This window comes from Cryptomeria japonica, chromosome 6 (genome assembly GCF_030272615.1).
Source record: "Cryptomeria japonica chromosome 6, Sugi_1.0, whole genome shotgun sequence".
NCBI classification, from domain to species: Eukaryota; Viridiplantae; Streptophyta; class Pinopsida; order Cupressales; family Cupressaceae; genus Cryptomeria; species Cryptomeria japonica.
The window spans coordinates 445,604,637-445,624,813 of record NC_081410.1 but is presented as its reverse complement, the minus strand read 5'-3'; the positions used below and the strand labels follow the sequence as shown (position 1 = coordinate 445,624,813).

General features: G+C 36.2%; 1 protein-coding gene across 4 annotated transcripts in view; it reads left to right on the top strand.

Annotated features, from left to right (window-relative positions):
• LOC131037553 (endoribonuclease Dicer homolog 3) overlaps positions 1-20,177 on the top strand; it is a 178,821-nt gene that overhangs the window by 79,822 nt on the left and 78,822 nt on the right. For 3 of the 4 annotated variants that reach the window (XM_059207403.1, XM_057969745.2, XM_059207402.1), the window contains exons 2-3: positions 13,590-13,689; positions 14,663-14,979. In XM_059207403.1, coding sequence (XP_059063386.1) covers positions 14,718-14,979 — 262 coding nt within the window. In that variant the 5' untranslated portion in view covers positions 13,590-13,689; positions 14,663-14,717. Of the gene's footprint in view, positions 1-13,589; positions 13,690-14,336; positions 14,377-14,662; positions 14,980-20,177 lie in introns of all 4 variants that reach the window. The other variant, XM_057969744.2, reaches the window with a different exon arrangement.

Genomic DNA, 20,177 nt, shown 5'->3' with positions numbered 1-20,177 from the left:
ATCAAATCTTTTTGCACGAAATCCAGTCCATCTTGGAGAAGAACGATTCTATGCTTCTTCGATGCCATGATACCATTGTGAAGACCATGGTTGTTGCCAAGAACACCCACGAACTGAATCCTGCTGAGCTACGAATGATCATCCAAAAATTTGAAGGATTCATGTCTGCACACGCTGCAGCTTAAGTGTTTTTCAACACTTAGTTGTATTTTTCTAGATTTGTAATCTCTTTGTTGTAGTTTTTCTTTTGACAAGTTGCATGTAAAAACCTTTTGTAAATTGCAAGTTAAGTCTTTACTTGCACTTTTGTAATTATGTGTAAGGTAACTACAAGTTGTATTCAGTTAGGACTGTAGTTGGAATAAGTCATAGTTAGTTATTGAATAAGTCTTGGTGGTTGAGAGAATCTCTCAAGTTAGTTAGGATCCTCCCACCTTTTTCTCAAGACTCCTCTTCTATAAATACTTGAGGGGTCTATTGTAATCTTTATCTTTTGAAAAGCAAGCAAAAACTTTGCCAAATTTACAGCAAAGAAGTCTTTGAGCTTTCATATGTGAATTCAAGAATTGAAAGAAATAGAAGGAAATTGCTCAAGCTTTGAGTCTTTGTGCTACATTCTTGAGTTTGTGTTCTTAAACAAATTTGATTTGCAGTCTTTGTGCTGCAAGTAATTGAGGTTAATATAAATTAGAATAAATATTATTTTGAGAGGAGCTATAAGACTTTGTGCCTGCACTTATTTTTAAGAGAGTGTAATGTCCCCCTCTCATTGATGCTCTTTCAGTGGTCCATTAGCCTATTCCTGAGACCCGTAGGCTAGGTGGAATGAATAATCAGGGTCTAGCATCGATGAAACGAGGACTTACTAGTTTTAGTAAGTCAGGGAATGACCATTCTGGTGCCACTATCCTACTGAGTCCTCCTTGCTTTGACTCTGGACGCGATGATTATATTTTTCTAAGCATTAATTCTTGACTTACTATTTTTAGTAAGTGGCTGTGTGGCACAATTCTATTTTTGGCAGTAGACAGGGTTCTGAATTTTGCAGCAGTCTGTGGTCGTCCGGGCTCATTTTCATCCTGGTGGTGATAATAATCAGTGTGGGAGACAATTGCAACATAATTAAATATTATTTCCTTATCCTAAGGTTAATATTTAATTAATCTATTTATTGGCTACTGGTTTATTAATTTGGGATTAATGCCTATTTAATCCTAAGTTTGGTGAAATTCAGTTGTTTTATGGAATGAGAAATATTTTTAGAAGGATATTATTTCACTTTGCATCGGCATTATGTGCCTAAGTGTCTAACGTGGGTCCTCCCCCTTCTTGGGTGTGAGTTTTGACTTAGGAGAATGGGCGCTACACTTGGGTCCACATGTAAGTGGAAATGAAATTCAAATGCAAGCGTGGAATTTGGAGGGATGTCATTTGAATTTGATGAATGAAGTTATAAATATGAGGCTTGGGTTCCCATTTGCATGATCTTGAAAATCTATAATGTTATGCTGCCAGATTGGCGACAGAACTTGAGGCTTCGGAGTGCGTCTCCCTAGTGCTACCCGGTTTCGTACTTGAAATACAGTACCTAGCTGTTCCTTGTATTCCTCTACCGTTTTCAGAGCTTTGCCATTGACATCTTGGTGTTGCAACGATTCTGTACTTGCTGGTTTTGCCTGTGGTTGAAGCATATTTTTGCTCACATCTCTCTGCTGGAGCGTCTAACAGTTATGGGTATCAATCCTATCTTCCTTCCCAGCACTGGCAAATAAGTTTGTAAGTTTTTAGCACGTTTGTTTGAGTTTTGAATTAATTATGCAAAATTGAAATTCCTAGTCTAGGCGTGGGTTTTTTGCCTTGCATTGGGATGCGTGCAAAATAAATAAGGGTCTTTTTGGGGTGTTGTTTTGATTGGTTAGCATTGCATATGTTGTACGGTGGGTTTGGGACTGGTTTGAGCTAAGTTGGATGTAAAATGAGGGAGATATGAATATTTTGGCATTTATCTAGGCTGTTGGTCTGTGTTTCCAGCCTGCAGATTTGGTTGTAACAGAAATTTATATCTTTACTATAGAAATCTGCATTACTCTCCTTCTATCATTTCTATTATTGTAAGGTTAGGTAGTAGTACTACTAACCAGTTCTCTCTTTGTAATTCTCATCCCGCTAAATAAGTGGAAGAGGCTGGCTTGCCGCCTGATATGCAATAATTTGTAATTTTCAGTCCTCCCGCTGAATAAGTGGTCGAGTGATAAGTTCAATGTTTTTTTGTCCTCCCGCTAAAATATGCAGTAGAGTGATTGTTAATGTAATGTCCTCCCGCTGAAATACGCGGTAGAGTGATTGAGCTTCAGTTTCTTGTAATCTTTCCCTTGGTCGGTTCACCGCCAAGAAGTTTAGTTTCTATCCTGCTGGATAAGCAGAAGGGGATGGCTTGCCGCCCATGCAATTGTAATTTTCAGTTTGTTTATTGATGCTGACGATCCCTGGAACACCGTATGCTCTCACCCTCCCAGTCTGGGCCCTCGGTGAACAAAAGGTGGAAGGGTTCCCTTTCAGTTGTTTTGCTTATTACTCTAACCTTAACGGGTTAATTGTTGTGGATGAATTGCTATTGGCCTGAAAAAACAAAAAAAAAATTAGTCGGATATTACAGAGAGTTTAGAAGTAGATTTTGTGAGAAATAGTTGTGAGTCTTTGAGCTCATACTACTTCCCACTTCTTTATGTAGTAAAGAATAAGATATTTCAGTCTTTGAGCTGTTATAATTTGTTCTTGATAGCGTTAGTATAGAAATGGGTAGATAGGACTTCATATAATCAAGACTTTGAGCTTGATATTGCTGTCCCGTCTCGAAGGAAGTGACGGAAGTCTTTGAACTTTCAAGAAACTTCATTTCCTTTCTCATTTCATTTCAAAAAGTTGTTACTATTGTTTTATGTTAAATTGCTATCACTTTTCTGTGAAGAGAAAAGGATATTGGCTTTCTTGAAAGAAGAAGAAAGACTGTTGTTCCATCCCATTTTATTTTTGAAGTTGTAGTTAAATAGGGGGAGTCTTCCCTTAATTAGGAGAGTTTTACTCACACACTAGTTGAAACCACAATTTTGTGTATTTCCCCAAGTGTACAAAATTTTCAACCAACAATTTATACAACCTTTCTTTTGGACACCTTCATGATATTGGACCTTGTTTTATCAGTCTTTGTATCCTAGTTGCTCAATTGAGCTATATGTGTGCACTCTCTCTCTCTCTCTCTATGTATGTATGTATCTATATATATGGATCTATATATATGTGTGTGTGTGTGTGTGTACACACACACTTTATGAAGAACTTGTTATAGTGCATGTTTGATTTCTTTAGTTTGTCCAAACTTTTAGTCACGTTTCCTTATTAGAGAACTAATTATAAGACTACATGAGATTGGTTTTATAAATTAACATAGAATTTGTAATCCCACTTTTTCTATTAAGGTTATTTAGTTATATTGTGAAAAAGAGAAGTTATGTGTGATGGATATTGGAATAGTAGAAATAGAGCAATATGCCTCAGATGATTATCTAAAAGATGACCATGAAATCTTGGAAGAATAATTGCCATCTAGTATGTATGCCTATCATAGTTTCTAAGGGTAGAAAATCCATGAACAATAATTCCCATAAAACAAATGTTTTCGAGCCATCATTATAACTATTGATTTTAGTGTTCCATAGGAATGCACCCCAGCTACAAAAATTGTTGTGCCTAGAGATGAAGATGTTTCTAAGATGTTGGGATAATAGGAAAATGACCCTTTAGCATGTTGCCACCACTATCACCAAGCATGAGATGTCACTAGGGCTTTTTTGTCAAAGAGGGGACACTTTCTAGGCATCCCCCTAATGGGTGTGTTGGGATGAAACCCTTAGGAAACTTAACAACATCCCTTGAATGTCTTGGAAACTTGCAGCCATCCCCCACATCTAGCACTCAAAATTTTGTTTTCTCAACAAAGAAAAACATTTTTTTGAAATTTTGGCCATCAAGCCTAATCTTAACAGTCTAATGAGCGCCACCCACACCCTAAACACTCAAAAAAGCTATAAAAACTGTATACGTCTCATTGTTTAGATTCTTTAGCTTCACTTTTAGTTCTTTGAAGAATGAACATTTAGTTAAAATATTGAAATAGTGAGGAATTGGTGTTGGAGAAAACACATTGTGATAGGGGTTAGCATAAACAACATGCAAAATAAATTTAACACATGCAAATATGGATTCTTTTATTGAAAACATCACTAATTACATAACAGATATATGAAATGGCATAGAGGATGAATCTTCAATAGGCTGCGACATATTACAGCTTCATTCCCCTTGCTTTACAAAGCTTTTTGCCTCTCTGTAGTCTCCAAACTAATATCTCCTTTTTGCCCTCCCTCCTTTTTCAGGACCTACCACTTACCATTTTCCCTTAGGAAATGCCAATAATATTCCTTAAATGGTTTTTTGGCACCTCCAAGTAAATTTCAAAATTTCAACCTCTCCTAGAAATAGTGCAATTTCTAGGAATCATAACTTTTGAACCAAGCACCTGATTGAGTACATTTTTTTTTAAATTGAAGTACTCGGACTGCCTTATGTGCTTCACATTTCGCCAAATTTTGGGGCCTCAAAATGTTGTTTGAATCCTTAAAACTCGATCTTAAAGTTTTTTATAGGACTTTCAAAAACTTAAATCTTAAATATCATCCCATCCAAACTTGATCTCCATTTGAAACTCACTCACAATGTGTATTTTTTTATTTTGGAGCTTTGGATAAAATTTCAAGTCCCTACATGACCAAATACAAACTTACTAAACATAAAGACCTTGCTAATTTAATTTTTTTAGGACTTTGTAGAGGAAATAAGGGTCACAAGTATTGCCCAAACCAAATAGACATTAAAATAAAATATTTTTCTAGGTGATGCAACATTGCTCTTATGCCTTTAGATGCTGTCGCATCATGTTGATAAAATTATAAAAATGGTATGCATCAGGAAGTTATATGTGGTCTCAAAGACCTTAATTTGTGCTTATGATAGGGGCTTTGCTAGGGGTGCTGCCATTGGACACCATGAAGGGTGCTTCTCCTCAATCCCATTGGTGGCAATGCCCTTAGACCTTTACAAGGGGCATTGTCTCTCAACCCTATTATGGGCTATGCCCCCAGATTGCCACAAATTGGCATCCCATCATTGTCCCTAAATCAGGATCCTTGGTCTCCCCTCTCTCAAAACCTATTTACCCATCCCTTCATTCTAAAACTTTGTGTAGCTATGATTAATTCTAACTTGAAATTTATAGATTTGGTTGAAAAATCATTATTGAATTTTTTTCTTTGTACCTCTAGCTAGAAAATAGAATAAATGGTAGGTTGGTTAGACAACCCAGCCCCAATATGGTTGCGGGGTAATGCCCCTCAACTCCACTCCATTGTGGACTCTACCCCTAGATCCCCACCAAATGATGTTGGTATCAGGAAATCAAGGTGCTTGCACCCCTATTGTCATGTCCCCTAATAAACAATAAAAAGTATAAAAAAAGTATTAATTATCTTATATAAATTTCCATTCGTTTATATAAATAATTAATATGTACAAGAATGTCTTTTAATTTTATTTAACTTCGTAACTAGTCCTAACTATTATGGGATTTCTAACCAATCGATGATGAATAAAAGGATGGTAGCACCAAGAGAAGGGGGAGGAGAATTTTACTAAATTATCAGACTTGGAGATAGAAGTTGATTATCTACACGATATCAACCTTTGAAGATTGAATTCCTTTCATCAGTTTGAACTGGCCTATTGGAATCGGATTACTGGACATAGCATTGAGCAGTGAGGTGAATTGTAGCGAAGGTTAATTAACCGTGCAGAGACGTGTGTATTCCATACACCATTGTAAGAGAAGCTACGACATTGGTGGCAAATACGATAAATAAAATTCACGCAGGCCTCGTTTAAGAGACGACATTAACAATACAAACGCAGTCTCTCTCCAATCCGTGGAAACTCTGATGAGCCACGGAAATCAGTGAACCAAAGGAAGGGAAGATGGGAAACGATGGGTATACATTGCGGGTCGTTCACCATGGGAAGCCCAACTGCGTGAGACTCTAGTATATGCCGTGTTGATGCGAAAGTGGTTCAAACATATGCAGTGTGAAGCAGAAGTGGTTCGAAGACTTGGAAGGCGTCATTCATTTATAGAGGAGATGACACTAGCGCATATATATAGAGACCCGATATCGAGACATACACCCCACGACAGTATAAGCGATAGCCAAGTTCGGGAGCAGGGGAACTCATAGCCAATCAGTGAATCAACGGTGAAGTCTCAGAAAGGACTCAATGGCAGAATTGACACCGTCAACAATACGAACCAAAAGGTGCACTCAAAAATACTAAATTCCAATGTTATTGCATATGCTGTCTATCAACCAGTGCGTTGATGAATATTGAATGTATTTCCCGTCAACAATAAGAAGGTTAATTTATCTATTCAGATTATTCAAATGAAATTCATTGGCCTTTTAATAAGCAATCGTTTAAACTCAATAGCATCCTCTACACAATCTGGTTATAAACATTTCATTACAATCAGACCCCAATAAGGATTTTTACAGATCCTCTGCACAATCTGGTTATAAACATTTCACTACAATCAGAACCCAATAAGGACTTTTACAGTGGTATCAGAGCATTAAATCCTGCCAGCCTGTAGGGTATTTTTAGGAAACTTAATGCATAGTTGATTATGCACCAAGGAAACTATAATTTCCGAAGTACTAGGGTCCGTCAAAATAGGTTTCCAAACTCTCCTTTAGCACAAAATAGTTCATCAATTCCATTTCAAATTGAGGATAGCCACATAGAAACAGACGAGGAATTTATTTTTGAAACTAACATGGGAGAACTGGATAACAATAGGGATTTATTGGCTGCATTAATCAGAAGTCAGCAAGATATGTAGGATAATGTTAATAGAATGACCAACTTGATGACCCAGTTTATGGCTAATAATATCGATCAGCACCAAAATAATGGAAGACAAAACAATCAACATCAAAATAATGGGGGAAACAATGGGCGTAGAGATGAACAGACATAATCAGCCAGAAAGGACAGGAACAACAAGACCATTTATGCCTACATTTACTGCTAGAAACCAGCCACATGAAAATGAACCCACAATAAGAGAAATTCAGGAAGAAATACATCAAGACTGGTTAGGTTCTGGTGAAGAATTCAGATCATCAATGACATTCCGAGAATATTTAGATGTCAGAATGAAACATAGGCCAAGAGGACATCGTAGAAATAACAGTGAATTACAAAGGAAAATTGGAAAGATGTCTATTCCTTATTTTGATGGATCAGGAAAGACAACTGCATGGGCTTGGGTGCAGAAACTAGATACATACTTTCAATTAAACCCTATGATGGAAGAAGAAGCAATTAAATATGTTGCACTACATCTCGATGGTGTAGCGCATGAATGGTGGCATCATGGACAAATAACCTTGGGCCATAATTTGATAGGCACTTATGTTGAGTTTACTGAGAAACTTATTGATAGGTTTGATTCTAAAGACCCTGAATTACACCTTAAGGACTTGACTCAGCTTAAGCAAACTGGATCTGTTGAACAATATATCTCTGAATTTGAAAAATTGGCTGTCTTAGTCACTGAAATTTCAGAAAGACATAAGATTGTAATATTTATAGACGGGTTGTCTGACTCCCTCAAAGGATGGGTTAAATCTTTAAACCCCCTTACTTTACAAACAGCTGTCAAAAGGGCAAGAGAATTGGAGCCATCATCAAAAGGAAATATTTTTAACAAGGGACCACCTCTTAAACCAGAAAAAGACAAACAAACTTTCAACAAAGATGATTTCCCTAAAAACAGGCTAGATAAAGAGGAAAGAGAAGAGATCAGAAGGGAAAAATTATTTTTCAGTTGTAGGGAAGCATGGCAGCCAGGACATAGATGTTTAGGGAAGGGGAAATTTCATTATATTGAGGTTATGTTTGACAATGAGGATGATGAGAATGTTGATCCTAACATAGGACAAGCACCATAGAACACTGAGTCAGAAACAGGTACCAAACAGAGAGGAGTCTAGCATCCATGACAAGAACCCCACATTATAATATTTTCAGGGTTAGAGGAGTTTTGAATGGACAGCGTGTAATTGTTATGCTTGATAGTGGTTCTACTCATAAATTTATAGATGCAGCACTCGTAGAAAATGTGGATTGCGGACAGAAAAACATGAGGGATTTGATGTTAGAGTAGCAGGTGGAACTAATTTATCTAGCACTCATAAAGTTCCTAAATTGAATATTACTCCTGCCAATTACACTGTTACTGATGATTTCTATGTGATTCATCTGGCTAACACTAATGTTATTTTGGGCGTACAGTGGATGGAAACATTAGATGAATATACACAGAGCTTTAAAAGAATGAAATTCTCTTTTAAAATTGATGATAAGAAAGTAGTCCTTCGTGGTATGTCTGACAGTGGGCCCAAGATCGTCAGTGCGAAAAGAATGGAAGCTATTTTCAGACATGGAGATGTAGCATGGTTAGTACAATGTTTAATCTCCAGCAAGGTATCAGGTTTTGAATCTAAATCTTATCAAGCTGATTTTTTAACAGTATTAGATTCACATCATTTGGTTTTTAAAGATATTCCTCCAGGAGTCCCACTTGATAGAGGTTTTGAACATACTATTGAATTAGAAGAAGGTGCTAAACCAGTGATTACTACTCCTTATAAACACCCTAAAACATTCAAGGATGAAATAGAAAAAGCAATTAAGGAATTATTGGATATGGGGCACATTAGACCTAGTTCTAGTCCTTTTGCATCCTTTGTAGTGTTGTTCAAAAAGAAGGATGGAACTCTTCGAATGTGTATTGATTACAGAGCTCTTAACAAAAAAACAATAAAAAACAGGTATCCAATTCCTCGAATCGATGAATTGTTAGATGAATTGCATGGTGCTATCTATTTTTCTAAAATAGATTTGAGATCAAGGTATCATCAGATTAAGTTAAGAGAACAAGACATTCATAAAACTGCTTTCCATTGTCATTATGGCCATTATGAATTCTTGGTTATGCCATTTGGTCTAACAAATGCTCCGGCAACATTTCAGTCCTGTATGAATCATATTTTTAACAAACAATTAAGGAAATTTTTGCTAGTATTCTTTGATGATATATTGATTTATAGCAAAACATGGGAGGAGCATTTGGAGCATATTGACACAATTCTTGGAATTATGGAATCACAATCATTGTATGCAAAGGCCTCTAAATATGAATTTGGAATGACTAAAATTTTGTATTTAGGGCATATGATCAGTGCAACAAGGGTACAGGTCCATCAAGAGAAGATAAGAGCCATTTTGGAGTGGCCACCACCACAAAACCTTACAGAATTAAGGGGATTCTTTGGCTTATGCAGTTATTACAGGAGATTTGTCAAAGGTTTTTCACAGCTTGGGGCACCCTTGATAGATCTTACCAGAAAGGGGGCATTCAGATGGACTGAGGAAGCTCAACAAGTATTTGAGAAACTCAAAGAGGTAATGAGTTCTTGCCCAGTACTTGCTCTTCCAGATTTTAATCAGCCTTTTGTGTTGGAATGTGATGCTTCCGGTGATGGAATAGGGGCAGTTTTAATGCAAAACAAACATCCTATAGTTTATGAAAGCAGGAAATTTAATAAACTTGAGAAATTATATTCCATCTGTGATAAAGAAATGTTGGCTATTATGCATGCATTGACAAAATTTAGATAGTATTTGGTTGGTAGCAGATTTGTGGTGAAAATTGACCATAACAGTCTGAGATATTTCTTAGGACAAAAAGATTTGAATGACAGGCAACAAAAGTGGATTAGTAAAATTCAAGCTTATGACTTTGAGATTGAATATGTAAAAGGTAAAAATAATGTGGTTGCCGATGCATTATCTAGAAGGCCTGAAATCAATGCTTTATTTGTTGTAACAGCTGATTGGGAATCTTTATTGTTGGTCGAGTATTCAAAGGATTCTTTTGCATGTGCTTTACTAGATGGTAATATACATGATGATAAATATAAAATTATTAATGATGTTATCTATTACAAGGACATGATTTATTTAACTCCAGGATCGAAGTTAAAGGGAAAAATCCTTCAATCTATGCATAACTTTCCTCTAGCAGGGCATCCAGGATACTTCAAAACGTATCATTAGGTAAGAGAAAGGTTCACTTGGAAAGGCTTAAAAAACGATGTCCTACGCTATGTCAAGGAATGCACCACTTGCCAACAAAATAAAGCAGAACAAACATATCCTGCTGGTTTATTACAACCACTACCTATACCAGATCAGAAATGGGAAAGTATATCCATGGATTTCATCACAAGTTTATCGAAATCCCAAGGTAAAGATTGTATATTTGTGGTGGTTGATAGATTAACTAAATTTGCACACTTTTTCCCTATCACAACAGAATTTACAAGAGTCTAGGTTGCAGAGTTATTCTTCAGAGAGGTGTTCCGATTACATGGTTTACCAAAAACTATAATCAATGATAGAGATAGCCGATTTTTGAGCAAATTTTGGGGGGAGCTTTTCAGGTTGACAGGTACAGAGTTGAATCATAGCACCAGTTATCATCCGCAAACCGATGGACAGACAGAAATAGTGAATAAGTGGATTGAAGGTTATCTTCGTAATTATGTAGCCGGTCATCAGAAAGCTTGGGTTCATTGGTTATATATGGGTGAATATTGTTATAATAGTACTTTTCATATGTCAATTCGTATGTCTCCTTTCAAAGCATTATATGGCTATGATGTACTCTCTTTTCTCGACCTTGCTTTTGAACAGAGCAGTGTTTCTAGAACTCGTGATTGGCTTCAAGAAAGCCAAGACATTTTGACAACTCTTAAGGATAATCTGCAATGTGCTCAGAATCAACAGAAAATCTATGCGGATAAAAAGCGAGTAGAATGCCATTTCGAGGTGGGAGATTTGGTATTTCTCAGGTTGCAACCTTATTGACAAACTTCTCTCAAATGTAGTGGTTTTGAAAAACTAAAGCCTCGGTTTTATGGTCCCTATCAGGTAGTACAGAAGGTTGGTGCAGTTGCTTATGAACTTGATTTACCAATGGATAGTAAGATACACAATGTATTTCATGTGTCTTGTCTCAAGAAAGCTCTGGGACAGCAAGTGTTAGTGTCCAAAGATTTACCTCCTTTGAATAATGAAGGGGAGCTCGAAATGATTCCAAAAGTAATCTTGGAAACACGGGTCAGGCAACTACGGAACAAGACTATCAAAGAATACCTCATCAAATGGAAAAATCTGCCTCAGGATGATGCTACCTGGGAAAATGAAAGAGTTTTGGAGTTGCTTGAGGGCAAGCAACACAAGGCAGGGGAGACTGTCATGTCCCCTAATAAACAATAAAAGGAAAGAATAAAAAAAGTATTAATTATCTTATATAAATTCCCATTCGTTTATATAAATAATTAATATGTACAAGAATGTCTTTTAATTTTATTTAACTCCATAACTAGTCCTAACTATTACGGGATTTCTAACCAATCGATGATGAATAAAAGGATGGTAGCACCAAGAGGAGGAGGAGGAGAATTTTACTAAATTATCAGACTTGGAGATAGAAGTTGATTATCTACATGATATCAACCTTTGAAGATTGAATTCCTTTCATTAGTTTGTACTGGCCTATTGGAATCGGATTACTGGACGTAGCATTGAGCAGTGAGGTGAATTGTAGCGAAGGTTAATTAAGGGTCCAAAGACGTGTGTATTCCATAAACCGTTGTAAGAGAAGCTACGGCATTGGTGGCCAATACGATAAATCAAATTCACGCCACGTTTAAGAGACGACATTAACAATACAAACGCAGTCTCTCTCCAATCTATGGAAACTCTGATGAGCCATGGAAATCAGTGAACCAAAGGAAGGGAAGATGGGAAACGATGGGTATAAATTGCGGGTCGTTCACCATGTGAAGCCCAACTGCGTGAGACTCCAGTATACGCCATGTTGATGCGGAAGTGGTTCCAACATATGCAGTGTGAAGCGGAAGTGGTTCGAAGACTCGAAAGGCATCATTCATTTGCAGAGGAGATGACACTAGCGCATATATACAGAGACCCGATATCGGGACATACACCCCACGACAGTCTAAGCGATAGCCAAGTTTGGGAGTAGGGGAACTCATAGCCAATCAGTGAATCAACGGTGAAGTCTCAGAAAGGACTCGACGGAAGAATTGACACCGTCAACAATACGAACCAAAAGGTGCACTCAGAAATACTAAATTCCAATGTTATTGCATATACTGTCTGTCAACTAGTGCGTTGATGAATATTGAATGTATTTCCCGTCAACAATAAGAAGGCTAATTTATCTATTCAGATTATTCAAATGAAATTCATTGGCCTTTTAATAAGCAATTGTTTAAACTCAATAGCATCCTCTGCACAATTTGGTTATAAACATTTCATTACAATCAGACCCCAGTAAGGATTTTTACAGATCCTCTGCACAATCTGGTTATAAACATTTCACTACAATCAGACCCTAGTAAGGACTTTTACACCTACCCCCCACTCCCCCTCTCGAAAACCCAGCCCTTGTGTCTACATTCCAGAATTGTATGGAACTATGATTAATTCTCACTTGGAAATTTATATAGTTAGTTGAGAACTGATTATTAAATTTTTTTCTTTGTACCTCTATTAGATAATATAATATTCTTAAATAGCTGGTAGGCTGGTTAGACAGCCCAGTCCGAATTGTTGACTTGGTGGTCAGCACCTCATTGGGGACTCATGAAGTGGCTTAAGTGCCTCTCGTGGGTCGGGTTAAATTTGGTTAAATTTGGCGTTTGTATCGGGCATTGAGAGTTTGAGCTTTTGGCGCAACGGCAAGCGATTCCAACAATTGGTATCAAAGCCCTGGGTCATAGGTTTAAGTCTCCTTTAAGTGGGTGCTGAAGGCTCAATCGGTGCTGAGGGGGAGATTATTGACTTGGTCGTCAGCAACTCCTTGGGGACTCGTGACATGGCTTAGCCATCTCCCATGGGTCATGTTAAATCTGGTGTTTGTATTGGGCATTGAGAGTTCAAGCTTTTGGCGCAACGGCAAATGATTCCAACACCAATCATATATAGCATAGATAGAAGATTGTTCACAATGAGTATACATAAGCATGCTGATCTGAATGTTCAGACCATTGATATTCAGAATCCTATTGAGAAATCTACTCAATTGAAAAAAATGTGAAAGTTTGACTAAATCTTATCATTTTGTTTCTGAATTCAACTTTTATATGGATTTTCTGTATGAAACTATAAAACCTCTATTAAAATTGGAATGAATAATGAATTCAACAAATAAAAATTAATAAACTGGGTCCTGTTTTTCTTGTAGAATAAAATATTGTTTTTGTTTAATGTAAGGATTCAAAATATGCTAGCATTTTCTGACAGAAAATTTAAATTTGGCACTTCAGATGTGAATGAATTATTCAAGACACTTGAAGGAATTGAAAATGCTGTTGAGGAGCTAACTCCCAAGGTGCAGCTGTCAGTGCACCTTTTTCTGCAGAAGAGGTATGAGTAATCATAGCAATGGGAAGGCGTGGTATAGTTATAGATTTTTAGTGCTTTTTAAATAAAAAACTAACTCTTAGTTTTAACTGTTGAAGATCCTAATTTTTATTAGTTTTAACAGTGCTGAAGATCCTAAAAAGGTTTGCTGTGTGGTTTTTGTGCAAAGAATAATTGCAGCTTCAGTAATCTTGTGTTTATTACAATAGCTTGATCATTTGAAATGTCTCAAAACTGAAATTTTTATCTAGTTAATTTCCACATTTGGTAGCAAGAAGCAGCAAAAAGCTTTAGAGGAATTTTCTGCTGAAAAGATGGGTTTGATCTTTCATGCTTTGAAATATAGAAATGTTAATGTGATCGAAACTATATCGCCCAGAGTTACTTAGCAAGAAAATTTTCTTGGTATCCACAATGTTAATGTTGGTGGAAGATTTTCCAGAAGTATATGTAGAAATGTTATTTAAATTGATTTTTGAAAAATCTGTGGGCTGTGTTGAATTATGCAATTTTGAACATGAATACGTAGGTTCAAGTTTTTGTTGCAACTTGCAATCGATGTGATTGTAGAGGGTATTGATGTCAAAAATTGGAAATGTGTTGTCCGTTTGTTTTCCGCTAACCTTGCATAGTTATATTCAATCCTGTAGGTGTGCTCATCAAGAAATGAGTTCATCTTATTTTTTGAAGGTAACTTGTAAATATAAAATCAAGTAAACTCAATTACTACATTCTTATCTGTTTTGAAATTGCATGAAGCACATCATTACAATAAGCTTTGAACTTTTCATTTTAATATAAATAACTGTCTATAGGAATGTATAATGCAAGTAACTTTTTCTTCTTTTAGTTAAGTAGAAAGTAAGTCAGAGTTAGAATTATAAGGCATTTGAAATTTGGTAAAATCTAGGAATCCTATAACCAACATTAATGCTAAATATTTACGTCAAATGTTATCATTTTTTGGAATTTTCAGTGGTGAAAAGAAGCAGAAAAAGCAATTATCCGCTATAATCAAGAGTGTGGCCTTAATGGAGGACACAATATTGAGTAGAAATGACACTTCTATTAAAAAGAAGAATACAATTGAAAATGATGTACCAGGAGATGATGATGAACATCTTCCAGAAATGACATTGGAAGTGCAAAATGCTGTCAAAAATGATTTTAAAAGATTGGAAGTATATGGAGAAAGTGAGGATGAAGTTAAAGATGTTTATGAAGATCTTCAAAGAGTTATTGAAAACGAGGATGAAGAAGAAAACGAAGTGGGAAAAATATCTACAAAGCCAGGTATCCAAACAATTCTTTCTCTTATATCATGGGAGAAACTTGCATTTTTAGAAAAAAATTACTAAATAATTTTTTGGTGATAGAATTTGAAGAATTTTCAGTAGTGCTAAAAATCATTAATATTCTCTTTACTGGTGGATAATGGGCTCATTTTTACTTGTGGGTAATTTATTTAAATATTTCTTAGCATTTTGGTTCATACCTTATATGCCTCTTTGACAATCAGACCACCACGAGAGCTTTGATTCTAGATTAAACACTCATTCCTTTCTAGAATAAGAGTAGGCCATTTGCTGAACAAACTATTCATGAAGATAGTTTCTGCTTTAATATAATCTGTTGGTTCCATCAGAGATAACCAACATCTATCATTGCCCACTCCCTGAATATATTCTTTCATCTTATAGTCATCCAACCTTTTCATCAACTAACCCAACTGTTTAAGCCCCTCAATTTGAGGCAGGGGGGAATTCTAGAAGCCAAACATCATCCCAAATATTAACTACCTCCCCATTTCCAAAACTACATGGTAGACCACCTAACATAAAGATTTTTCCTTCCATCCAACTATCCACATATTGAGTGGATAATTCTATTCCACAATTGTCCTCCATACCAGCTTCATCACCAAGGCCTTGTTCATCCTCTTGCATTGCTAAAATCCTAATCCTCCCAGATTCCTTACTGAACAAACTTGATCCCAACTCACCAGATGATATTTCCATTTGTCTTCCAGTCCACTCCATAAGAATTTTTTTTTTTTGAATATCCAAAATGGCATTTGTGACCTTCCCTAGAATTTGGAAAATAGACATAACATACACTAGGACATCTGCTAAATAAGTCTTGATCAACTAAATTCTTCTTGCCATAGAAAGCCACCTCCCTCTCTAAGCAGACAATTTATTCTGAACTCTTCCTATCGCAGCCTTCCATTCCTCCGTTGATGCTTTTTGTCTAGTAGAGCTCTGCATGCCTAAATAAGCACTCAAAAGAAGTCCAACCTCAAAGCCCAAAATATTTTGAATGACAACCACATCAGCATCCCCTTCTTTACAAAGTAAATCTTAGATTTGTTTCTATTAATTTTCTGTCCAGCTGCTTTTTCATAACAATCTACCACTCTTGAATTGTAAGAATTTTCTAACAGTAGTTTCTTCAAACAAAATATCTACCCTTGAGAAAATGTTTTAAGACTATAATTTTCTTTTCACGTGCCTTTGCTTGTATTTCTCTTCCTATCACTTCGGCCATTAAAATGAACAAAAATTGAACAATGGGTCCCCTTGCCTTAAGCCATTGATAAAAACTGAAAAGTTGTGAAAAGTCAGAAAATAAACTTGTCACCAAATCAGTCCAATCTTGTGTGAAACCAAACTTTTCTAGGATATTCTCACAAAACACCCAGACACCCTATCGTAAGATCTATTCATATCACGAACCTCCTCCCCCTCCCCCGTCCCCTCCTTCCTTCTTGCATTTGACAAAACATACTACCTCATGAGAAATAATTATCCCATTCAAAATCTGCATGAAAGCTACAAAGCCAGTTTGCTCCTTCAAAATCTCAAGACCAATACCTTTATCACAATTTTATAAATAACATTACAAAGAGCGATAGGTCAATATGCATCCAAGTATGCAGCACTGTTTGATTTTAGGATTAGTGCTAAGAAGCTAGTGTTACACCCTCTCATTAGCCTTTCATCTTTTGCATTCATCCAATGTTGTCACACATCTTCTCCCATAATGTGCCAAAAATCTCATAAAAAATCGAGCTTGGATCCCATCTAGTCCTGTGTGTTCCTAGACTAATAGAGAAAGTGACCACATTAACATCATCAAGTAAGAACGGTTTCATCAACTCCTCATACTACTCATCCATAATAAGTCTAGGACTAATAATTAATAGTTCTTCTTGAAATCCATGATCAACCTCCACCTCCTTTGTAAGTAGCTGAGAAAAGAATGTTTCCTCTTTTTCCTTTGTAACTTCAATAACTATAACTTCTCTCCTCAAGGGAAGAATGATCTTTTTCTATTCTATTCACTTGCCGCTTAACAATAGTTGACAGATAAAAAACTTTGGTTGTTGAAACAGAGTGTAACTATACAATAAGATATGTTGATCTTAATGTAACTAAATTCAATAACAAATTATAGGTGATCAATGGAAATGAAAATCAACCATAAAATAGATGCCAGAAACCTTTTCAGAAAGAACCTCTACACCCAAAAAACCCAAGGTTGTATTAATGATAAAATAAGTTACAGTACATCAGCTCATTCCCTTTGAATTTCAACAACACAATGGTGCTCAGATGACTTGCAAAACAACATAATCCTATGGCCATCAATACACCAATAGATAGGAGAGATGAACAAAAGATACAATGAATGGTATTCCAAAACAAGTGGTCCATACCACACAACCAAAATTAGTTGTCCAAATTCTTTTGGGTATATCTCACATCTCACCAAAATGATCAACATACCTTGAATTGTAACTCCTCTTACACGATTTACATCCAGCTCCTATGTCATAAATGTCATAGATTCTATCATAATGATCAAATTGACCAAGGTCCCAATCCTAGGCGCTCCATGGGAAGATTGACCAAATTTTTCATAATATCCCACAATAGGAGATGCTCTTACACCTTACACATCTCGATCTTTACTCGATTTTCAATATATCCCCAAAAGTAACCCTTGAATTAATTGCCATTACAAATACATGTGAGAATAAATAATTAATAAATAATTTTTGCACTACATAGAGGGTTGTCCAAGTCTACTCTCTCTATGTTCGTTGGAGATATAACCATTATTTATTGACAACATTAAAATAAAACTATTATAACTTGTCTAGGATTTGCAATGTGAGTGACACCTAATCCCAAACAATTTTGACCCCCCTCCTTTAACCACTTCACCTTGGATTTTTGTTACTAAAACATCTCCTCCGACCTCAACAAACATTTTAATTCCTTACGATTTTTTTTCCACTTCTCTCTACTCTCAAATAAAATCATTGAAGAAGCTATATTCTTATCTAATTCCTTTGAACTAACCTCCACAGGAGCCTTTCCCACCCTCTCCGTATTCCATTTCCTTACTTCTAGTTTGACATATTAAAGTGTATTCATCAAAACATACCTCCTCGGTCCTTTCACATTATTTCACCACTATCCCTTCAACTTCTCAAATTCTAGTGGTTCACACCATGTAAACTCTATGTTGAAGAGAAATTCGTGAGGTTTACACTCCTTTCCCACCTCTAGCCAAATAGACCAGTGATCCAAATTGACAAAAGGTAATATCTTGGAAGAAAAACTAGGACAATCAACTTAATCATCTAAGTTAGTTAAAGAATGATCTAGTCTTACCTTTATATGCTTTGTTTCAATCTTCTTGTTACACTAAGTAAACCATTCTTCTTTTGAAGGAGTATCCACCAACTCCTCTTGTAAATAGAAGACCTCAAACGCTGGTAGGAACCACCTTTGAACCTCTAGATTTTTAGAGAAAACTGATCATAGCATTATAGTTTCCCCCTACTATCAATGGCCCTTGTGGGAATCTCCTACAAAAAAAGCTCATTTGATCATAATCTATTTCTTTTGATCATCTAGAACATGGTCATAAACATTGGACATAATTAAACCAAAATCAGCATAAACTCCATCTAATTTCACATGTACTACTTGTTAATCCAAGTCCAAACAAAGTCCCCAGATTGTCACCTAACTATCCCATAGAATAGTTAGATCCCTTGATGCTCCAATAATTGATACTGCAGCCACTTCAATATTCTTTAACAATTTCTTGCTCAACATTTCCATTACGTCTTGGCCACCACATTTAGAGCATTCTCCTCAATTAACTACTTGACCAAGTGGTGTTTGTCAAAGGCATTCAAGTCCTTGACATTCCAACTTAAGAGCCTCATATTAACTTGGTGGTGGTGGGGGTGTGAGTGGGCAGAGGGGAGTAGGGGGAATTTGCTTGCCACCTCACTAGGAATTTGATATTGAAACTTGATTTCTATATAAAATCTCTTCCATAGTTGCATCTATAAACTTGCATTAGTTCTTCTTCCTTCTTGCATCCTATCTATAGTTTTAGCTAAATATTTTATAGGAGCCATAAGGATGTTGACACAACTTCTTTTCCCTTTGATTTTGGCCACACCCCACTTCAAATCCTCTACAACCATCACTAGAGAAGAATCCTTTTGAAATTCCTCTTGCACACCATCTCCTTGACTTTCTTTCATAGTATCATGAAAAATTTGTGAGATGAAATTAATCCACCCAATTCTAGAATCACCATGAGTTGTAGTTTCTCAGCCATCTCACCACAACTTCTCTTTGAGAGATTGGAATATAGTCTTCTTCTGCCTTCTAGGGGGAAGAGTTCATCCTATCTTCATAACCTAATAGCAGCTGATTCTTCGCTCTACGAATCTTAGTTCGTAAATCATTCTTTGTTTTTTCTCTCCATGCATTCTTCATTTAAGTTGGAGGTTTTCCCTTATCCATTTTTTCACATTTCCAAGCCACATAGCCAACCCATTTACACAAAAAACATTTGAAAGGAAGGTAGTCATAATCCAATTTTAGTGTCTAGGAGCCTAGAGAAGAATGTACCTCACATGTTGCTTAATAGGATTAGTAAAGTAAAATCTTTATGCAAATCCTTGCATATGTTGCTAATTCTGTGTTTTGGTTGATTCCAATGAACAAGCATATTTTCCTAGTGTATTGTGAATTTATTTTAAGATTTCCTCTAACCAAAACTTCTAAGGGAGCTCATCTCTCTCAAACTTTGAACTCACAAAGGCACATCCATCAATACCTCGTCACAACGATTATAGCATGAGCTCCATAATATCATAAATAAGATAGCATTGTCCCATGAATGTCAAACACCATACTTTTTTTCCTCCTCATAGTTAGCTTCTACTTGGAAGGTTATTTGCAAAAAACCTAGAGCTAGAAAGCTTATATTTGGCCTAGGGCAATCATTCTAGGATCACACAATCCAAGTTTTAATTTTGTTCATCAAAAGTGAAATCCCTATAAATTTGACAATGATCACTCACTTTCTCATATCCTCAAAAAAAAATGACCAAACTATCAAGGATATCAATGGAAGGAATAGGCTCGGACATTCTAACGTTAACTTTTTTATGG